The following is a 9,667-nucleotide window of genomic DNA, read 5'->3' on the forward strand; positions in this document are numbered from 1 at the left end:
CAATCACCAGTAATGATCAATACATCTTGATTGTATGTTTGATCAATTTCAGATTGAAGAAGTTGGTAGAATTCTTCTATTTCATCCTTACTGGCTTTAGTGATTGGTGTGTAAGTTTGAATAGTGGTATTAACTTACTACTCACTTTTAATTCTTCAAAAATGACTTTTATTACAAATGATAAAATTTTGCTAATAACAAGATTGATGCAAGCCATGGTATTATCAATAACATCATATGCATGTGAAAGTTCTATAGTGAATAAGGAAGACCATAGAAGAATTGACGCATTGGAGTTACAGTGTTGGAGGAGAATATTGAGAGCACCATGGACTTCCAAAAGAACAAATAGATCCGTGTTAGAAGTACAGCCAGGGTGCTCCTTGGAAGCCAGGATGGCCAGACTTCATCTTTCATACTTCGGACCAATTGTCAGGAGGGACTAGTCACTAGAGAAGGATATCATGTTTGGTAAAGTGGAAGGTCAGAAACAAGAGGAAGGACCACCAGCAAGATGGACTGGCAGAGTGGCAGCCATCAATGGGCTCAAACATAGCAACAGTTGTAAGGTTGGCCCAGAATTGGGCAGTGTTTCATTCTGTTGTGCATGAGGTCGCTATGAGTCGTTACCAACTTGATGGCACCTAACAACAACAACATGCTTTAAGTACATGTAGTCCCCAGGTCACAAACAAGATTGGTTCCTAAGTGTGTCTTTAAGTTTAATTTGTAGATAAATCAGAACAGTTACATTTGGTTGTTTTACCTTACTTTATCACAAACAAGTGAAAACGATCATGATGAAGAATTTGTTGGAGTAAGTGTTGGCTGAATTATTTCAAAGTAAAGCAAATTTACATAACATTAAAGTAAATATAAGTTATATATAAGCTGAACATTCGTAACCCAGGGTCTTAAACGTATTGTATATATTCATTAACAATTTCCTGTTAGAATAAATTCTCTTTATAAATTTAAGGATCACATGTTGATAACAAGTAACATCAACATCTAAAAATTAAGTCAAAATGAAGCTGGTTGGGACTAAGAGTTAAGAAAATATTTCGGCATCTGGATTTCTAAAGGAAATGAATACAACAAAATGACCTAAAGAAGTTTATCTTGTTGAGATAAAATTATATTCATGAAGTAATTTAATACCATAATAATATAAAGTAATATGCTTTAGTGTCAAAATAATAAAATACATTATTTTATTAAGCCTAATATGCTGTTGTTGTTATTAAATGCCACTAAGTCAGTTCCAACTCATAGTAACCCTATACAGGGTTTCCAAGGAGTGATTGCTGGTTTTGAACTGCCGCCATACAATAATCACTGAACTGAGAACCACAGTGTCCGTGGTTTGAGCCCACCAGCCACTCCAGGAGAGAAAGATGAGGCTTTCTGCTCTGGTAAAGATTTAAAGCTTTGGGAACCCTATACAAAGCCACTATGAGTTGAAACCCACTCAACAGCAGTTAACAACAACTACCTTACAATTAGCAAGCAGTCCAGTGTTTACACTAAGGCACCACACCAGGACTCCAAATCCTAGTACAGAATTCTATAATTCTATTAAATAAAAGAAAATTCAATGTTAGAATTTTTGAGAAAATTTTAAGAAGAGGGACTTGAGTAGGGTCAGAATCTGATTGTAATCTGAAGCTGGGGGTGGATGGGAATATTCTAACACAAGAAGTTGTTGCTATGTGCCGTCGAGTCGGTTCCAACCCATAGCGACCCTGGTACAGGGTTTCCGAGGCTGTAAATTTTTACAGGAGCAGAAAGCCTCATCTTTCTCCAGTGGAGCGGCTGGTAGTTTCGAACTGCTGACCTTAAGGTTCGCAGCCCAATTCGTAACCACTACACTACCAGAGCTCCTTAAGATGTAGCATACAGCATATACTTAATAGATGGGAATACATAAGGATATTAGGAGAATAGAAATGAACTGGGTTAGAAGACAAATATGAACAGAGGACTAGTAATAAAAAATTGTGGAGTACTGTAGACAAGAAAAAGGAAACAGAAAAAGCACCACCAATTAGAAGGTATCAGTTAAGAGCCTGAGCTTCTAAAAGACAAGCCTGCTTTGCTGATTGCTACCTGAGTCTTACTCTCCTGTCTGTGAAGTAGAGTAATAATAGTGCTTGTTTTATAAGTTGCTGTGTAAACAAAGGAAATAGTACATACAAAGGTATTTAACACAACACTTGCTTACTAATAATTATTCAACAAATGTCAGCAACCTTTTACCTTTATTACAAATCATCTGAAATGTGAGGTAATGAAGAAATGGACAAGAGTAACAAACTAAAAATAAAGGAGGACTTGGAGTGACATTTCCATAGACTTATGAGATTTTATAACTAGAAAAGATCCTAGAGAACACTTCCAAAAATACAACATAGTCCCTGTTTAAATGTCAGAGATGGAGAAAAGAATAGGCAAAATAGCTCAAAAAGTTTTAAATGCAAGAGTCTTCTTTAAAGCAGAGGTCATGCATAAAGAGATTGATTCAGTATGTTTGCAGTAATAAGTTTTAAAACATAAGCTCCCATCTATTGGGTTCATACTATGTGCCAAACACTGTGTTAGATACTTGATATAGTACATCTAATCCCCACAACTCAGCAAGGTAGGAATTATTTTCATTTTACAAAAGAGAAAATAGATGCTCAAAGAGGTTAAGTACTAGCCATATAAACTTGGACAGGATAAATGGCAAAGCTGATTTTGGAACCTTATCATCTGTTCCCAAAGTTTGTTATTTCTACTACACTCAGGCTGCCTCCCTCCTATCCTGCCCCCATTAATAACAACAGAAAATGTTGTCATATCACATAGATCCATTTGTAGTTATATACCTTGTTAAATAAAGTAATCATAAATAGGTTCTAGTCTATATTCCAAGAAAAATACAAAGGTATTCCATATAACAACAGCGATGAATAAGTTTAAACAGTATATAAAATGGGAGACGCATATTCTATTAAAACATAAACTATATTAAATGAAAGCAATGCCTAACCTTTTTCCATAAGCTGGAAAAAAGATTTTTGTATGGTCTTTTCATCGTCTGATTATATATTAACACTTGTCCCATACTATATTATTAAAAAGTGATACTTTCCTCATAAAAGAAATACCTTACCATATAGAGAAGCAACTTATAAGATTAATCTATCAAATGTTCAGTATTAAAAGAAAAAAATTAAACCACATAAGATGCCCAACCTGCTAACAGTAAAGACCACACAATGACAGGTGACCTATTTTTCCAGTGTGAGTCTCAGCAGATATTTTCCCCAACCACAGAGCCAGTAAGGCAGTTCTCTACCAGAATGTTACTTAATCCAATTTTTACACAGATGAAAATACTAAGTATACCATGGTAAGTAAATAAATTTTCTTAAACAACCTATTCATCAGGCTTCGAAGAAGTTAGAAAATATTTTAGCAGCTTGGCCATCGAAGTGTGTAGTCAGGTAAGCTTCTAGAGTCTCAAAGTGTGATACTAGAAACCCATTTGGTCTCCCAAGACCCTTGTAGTAGATCTAAGAAGTCAAAGCTATTTTTATAATGTTGCTGTTGTTAAGTGCTATTGAGTTGGTTCCTACTCATAGCAACCCTGTATAGGGTTTCCTAGGAGCAACTGGTGGGTTTGAACTGCCAACTTTATAATCTGCAGTCCAGTGCTGATCACACAATGCCATATCAGGAGTCCTTTATAATATTACTAAATTATTATTTAATTGTTTTACTCTGGTTCTCACAACTGTGCAGTGGAGTTTTTCAGAGCTATGACAAGGTATCTCAAGACTGAATATATAAGCAGACATGATAACTTAGCTGTCCTCTACTAAAACACATATTAAAGAAACTTAATAAACAGTAAAAAATGCCCCTTTTGATAGAATATGCCAATTCTACCACCATCTTCAAATGGCACTCTTCTCACTAATTTTGCTTTTTGGAATATAGTTAATTTTTCATAAAAAATTAACATGTAATAGCTTTATTATTAGCTTTAAGTGAATTAATTTTTTAATGGTCAGTTTTATTCTAATGTGGTAAATATCAATAAAACAAATGCTCTTTAAAACCCACTGCCATCAAGTCAATTTCAACTCATAGCAATGCTATAGGACAGAGTAGAACTGCTCCTCAGGGTTTCAGAGACTATCAATCTTTACAGGAGCAGACAGCATCTTTCTCCTGAGGAGCAGCTGATGGGTTTGAACCACTGAATTTGCAGTTAGCAGCTCAATACTTAAAAGCTGGCCTCCTGATCATTTTTAAGGATATAACAGGTAGTTAGTTGTTAAGTGCCACTGAGTTGCTTTTGACTTATAGAGACCCTGCGGTGGTGGCGGTGGTTATATGCCGTGGAGTCGGTTCCGACTCACAGCAACCCTGAAGAGGGTTTCCGAGGCTGTACATCTTTACGGAAGCAGAACACCTCATCTTTCCCCCATGGAACAGCTGGTAGTTTCGAACTGCTGACCTTAAGGTTCACAGTCTGATTTGTAATCACTGTTACCAGAGCTCCTTACAGAGACTCTGTAGAGGGTTTAAATGGATTGTTGTTGTATGCTGTTGCGTGAGTTCCGACCCATAGAAACCCTGTAGGGTTTCTGAGGAGCAGCTGGTGAGCTTGAACCATGGACCTTAAGTTTCAAACCAACTTTGCAGTCCAGTGCATTAATCCACAGCATCACACCAGGACTCCTTAAACAGGTAGCGATTAAAAAAAAAATTGTGGACCATTTTTCTAAACCATCCTATATTTACATTTAGCTGAAAACTTTTTATTTCTAATTATCTAATTCAAAAATATTATAGCCCTAGAGTTAATTTTAGAAGTTTATCTAAGGTACTGAGCTAAGAGATGACAATCTATAAGCTTTGTAAATGAGTTTATGATCAGCAGTATCTAAGTAATACTCCAATAGTTCCTATAGCAAAGGCTCTTTGAGAAGCCTATCCAGAAACTGCTCTTCCATGGAATAATCCCAATTCCTAAATTCACAACAGGACTAATAAAGATGTTTATAAACAATTCTCTGTATCATAACTTTGACACTTAAAAAATAAAAAGTTTTATTTTAACATCTAAATAGTTCAGTATTTTTATTGCTGCCAGAAAATACATAAAGATTAAGCCATTAAGGTTCCATTTGGCAATAAGTGATAGCAGACATAGTAATCCATGAAATTATTAGAAACCTTCAAGATAGTCATTATTGACAAGATAAGCTAGAGGGAAACACCTTTGGAAAGTACTTTAAGAAATAATAATGTAAGTTTTTATATTTATAATTTGGTTTAAAATTAAGATGAAAACCACACACAGCGGCATCATTACAACTAAAAGAAGTCAACAAATGTCTAAATCAAAAATCTTTTAACTCTAAACTATTGCAATAGTCAAGTAATAAATTAACCAAGGATACGATCTTCAGTAGAAAAATCATCTAGAAGCTAGAAATAAAGTGCCCATTATTTTATCAATTCAACACATATTAAATTGCCTATTACTTGCAGGAATTCTGGTGTGGCACTGTAGGATAAGCACTGGAACATAAGGTCAGCAGTTCAAACTCACCAGCTGCAACTCAGAAACCTGATATAGAATCGCTATGAGTCAGAACCCATTTGATGGCATTTAACAACAACTACCTGCAAGACCCTGAACAACTAATAAGGTTCCCAAGGAGCATCTGGTGAGCTTGAACTGTCAATCTTATGGTTCAAACCGACCTTGCAGTCCAGGGCCTTAAACCCACAGCACCAAACCAGGACTCTATAAACAGTAGTTACTCTATATAGAAAAGGCTCCACTGAGAATTATGGAGATCTGGTAGCATAGTGGTTGACCTCAAGGTCAGCAGTTCAAAACTAACAGCTGTTCCACAGGAGAAAGATTAGGTTTTCTGCTCCTGTAAAGATTTACAACCTCAGAAACCCTATATGGAGTCACTATGAGTTGGAATCGAAGCCACAGCACATAATCACCAGGGTTGAGAAGGGCTAAAAAAGGGAGGAATGACTTCCAACAGAAAAAAATTACTTCCAACAGAAAAGATAGGAAGGACATCTGAGCAAAAAAGGGCATCTGAACTGGTCCTAAACATACAAAAAGAGGACTTTAAAAAGTTCATGAAAAAGTGGAATTAAAAGATAACAGAAAATTTTCCATGAACTTTTTGAAGCTTTCTTGTATAAGATTTCAACAAATGACTAATGGAAGTAAAAGCATCCCAAGAAAGGAAAAAGGCATGCATTTAAGGAACCAATCCAAACCAATTGACATCAAATGATTGATTCATAGTGATTCTATGAATCACCAGGACAAAGCAGAACTACCCATAAGTTTTTGTTGTTTTTAAGTACTGTCAAGTCCATTTGGACTCATAGTGACTCTATGTAGGGTTTCTGGGAGCAACTGGTAGGTTTGAAACACCGACCTTGCAGTGCTTATCTTACAGCGCCACACCAGGACACCCCCCCCCCCCAATAGGGTTTACAAGACTATAAATCTTTACAGAAGTAAACTGCCATATCTCAGCTGGTGGGTTCAAATTTTGGGAGTTAAGCAGCTGAGCACTTGACCATTGTACCACCAGGGCTCCTTACTCAAAGAACAACAAATACAAAATAGCTTGGGAAGAATCTATGATGAACTTCAGAAAGAGAATGTACAATAGTCTCCGACTTAAGAATGGGTGCGTTCCCACAACTCTATTATAAGTCAAATATGATGTAAGTCAAGCATCTTTCATTTATTTATTTAGTTTTCATTATTATTGACTTTTATTATAAGCATACTTATAAATTCAATCTTTGAATATCTGCAAGTGAACATCTGAGAATGATAACATCAGCAAATTACATACTGCAGCACTGTATGTATAGTTAATTCATAGTAAGCTGGGGACTACCTATATTGGAAAATTAGGTAGGAAGCAAAACACAGAAGGAATTATAAGATAGCAAAGCAATCTGGGACTTTTGTTGTTTGTTTGTTTCAATTGGCAAAGGAAATCCATTGGAAGGTTTTTAAAACAAGGTAGTATAATCATCAGATGACACTAATATTACTCTTGAATTGAGGAAGGTAGACACAGGGAAGGACAATTAGTGTGCTATTATACCAGTTCAGACAGAACAAATATAAGAGTTTGACTGGGAGTTAGGAGAATGGAAATAGATAAATGTAACACATGCTCCAAACATCACTAATGATTTACCTATAGTTTTTAAATATTTAAAAAGCTTAACTTATCATACAAAACAAGGTTGGCATTCACATTCTCTCTATTAAAAATTTACTTCATGGGCAATGTTTAAACATACAGGTGCTTCATTTTTAAAAAGCTGTTAGACATAACTGTCTTCTTCTACACATTAAGGCTACAAAATGGGTAGTAAAAAAGAGCATATACATATTTTCAATATTCTGAGTGGAATGTCAGCATGTAAAATTTCATTCACAGATGAATACTTTAAACTCAAAAGTTTATTTCTACAGAATACACAAAGTTTGGATCAGAATTTCCTCTATAGTTTTATAAGACCCACATTACTACTTAATTACGAAAGTCAACTTTTCTTAAAATCATTTTTTAATTCAGTTTGCCTAAGCCAGTATTTTTCTAATAGGCCAATATTTTTTCAACCATTAGTAAAGTACCCTCTTGATTTTCTCCCCTCTTCCTTACTCACCTCCCCACCCACCCAACAAGTTTCCTTTGTATATCTGTAAGGCAAGATACTATACGATACAGTATGATTCTAAGGCAGTTTGAATATAATAATTCTTTTAACAGATACCTAGAATCATTAACCTTACTTTTTTAAAAGAGAGGTACCAATGTACTAAATTTCTTTTCACATGAATAACAAATGCATCTAATAGAAATGATGCTTTACCATTAGTGGGAAACAAAGGGGGAAAGACACACAATAGATGGGTGGCAAATCTTACAAACTTTGGGAAACACTAAAAAGATGTATCTGGATCGCAACCACAATTAAAAAGCAAATAAATAGGGCTCCAAAATGAAGAGAAGTGAAAAAATGCTAAGTAATTAATGATTCAATTGGTACTCTTTTTTAATATAGCATCATTTCACACTCTAATTTAAAAAAAGAAAATGGATAGGATAATTCACTGTACACAAGGAAACAGGAAACAATTTCTACATACATCCTAAAAGATAATTACACTTTATTACAATTGTATGAGTTCAAATCCTTTTAAACCTTTCCAAAAATTGTCTTATAATAAATGGGGTTCTCCAATATCACACAATTTAGTCTGTAAGCTTAAAAGACATAACGGACTTATCCTCAACAAAAATAAGGAGTCACAAAGGCTTTCTACTTATTCAAAATCATTACATAAAATTCAAGTGGGGTTTCAAAATCTGACAGCTAATAATCAGAAAACGGGGTAGACTTTATAGGAAAAAAAAAAAAAATTACCCAACTTTTCCATTTTCCCTTCCTTTCTGTTTCCTTCCAGATATACAAAAGGGCCTCAAACAAAGCTCTAAAATAAAAATACAGAGCATGTATACTTTATGTGTATATGAACCATCACATAGATGTCCATAACATATTCACACAAAATAGAAAGAGTCCTCCTTTTCTTTTTAACTCGAAGAATTGAAGTATATTAGCCCTGGCCCATAAATTAGATAAATTCAATCACCATAAACTAGGAGTAATAAAACATGGCACGTAGATCTCTCTGAGCAACTATATTCTGAGCAGAAAACCCTCCGACTAAGGCCATGACTAAGAACGTTCAATCGCTGAAAATCACTAACCGGCATTTGCTTTCTCTAAGAGAAAATAAGAGTTTTCAAATGAATCACTACATAGGCAACCCAGTTCTAGAAGTTAGCCAAAGGTAAAGCACAACGAATGAAATTAGACAAATGTCTGAAATGACAAGCTGCTACGAATTCCCCCATTGGGAAATACTGGCTTCCCAGAGCCCAAGTAGTGGAAGTGGATATAAAGCATCCCTTGCAGGTAGATGAGTCTCTAAAAAAAAAAAAAAAAGTGGGGGGCACACAATAACCTGAGTGCCATACGCAAAGGCAACAAAGTACAAGAAAGGGGTCCTTCCTCCCACCCCCATTCCAACTCCCACCCTCACCCTCGCAGGACAATAGGAGCAAGATCCTAACTGCAAACTTCAAACGTAGAAACCAGAACCAGTTTTACTGCAGCTCTAAACTGCCAATCTGCCCCTCCGCCCGAATCTCACAGCACCCACACGACTTCTGCCCGGAAAACATTACCAGCGGCTTGTTAAATATAAATCGCAAGATTTTTTTTTTTCCTCTCCCAAGTACCTGGAGGATCCATTTCAATATAAAATATCAGTTCTGTCGAATAGGGCATCATCACCTCCCTCCAGTCTGCGTCATCGCGGTCCATACTCCACACTGTATTGTACATCGCGCTGTCAGGGGCAGGTCGGCAAGAAATATAGAGAGAGCATATATATATATATGCTATTGTTGCTGTTAAGCACCAACAAGTCAGTTCCAACTCATAGTGAACCTATACAGGGTTTACAAGGAGCAGCTGGTGAGTTTAAACTGCCAACCTTACAGCTTAAAGTGACCTTGAGGTCCAGTGCTTA

The 9,667-nt window shown here is 35.8% G+C and overlaps 1 protein-coding gene across 3 annotated transcripts in view; it reads right to left on the reverse strand.

The window, feature by feature from the left end:
- PIK3R3 (phosphoinositide-3-kinase, regulatory subunit 3 (gamma)) overlaps window positions 1-9,667 on the reverse strand; it is a 293,821-nt gene that overhangs the window by 202,549 nt on the left and 81,605 nt on the right. The window contains exon 2 of one of the 3 annotated variants that reach the window (XM_006839713.1): window positions 9,375-9,484. The exons of 1 other annotated variant lie outside the window; for it this stretch is intronic. In XM_006839713.1, the coding sequence (XP_006839776.1) occupies window positions 9,375-9,480 (106 nt within the window). In that variant the 5' untranslated portion in view covers window positions 9,481-9,484. Of the gene's footprint in view, window positions 1-9,374; window positions 9,486-9,667 lie in introns of those variants that run through there. One more of the 3 variants, XM_006839712.1, reaches the window with a different exon arrangement.

Source organism: Chrysochloris asiatica, unplaced genomic scaffold (assembly GCF_000296735.1).
Source record: "Chrysochloris asiatica unplaced genomic scaffold, ChrAsi1.0 scaffold00026, whole genome shotgun sequence".
Taxonomy (NCBI): domain Eukaryota; kingdom Metazoa; phylum Chordata; class Mammalia; order Afrosoricida; family Chrysochloridae; genus Chrysochloris; species Chrysochloris asiatica.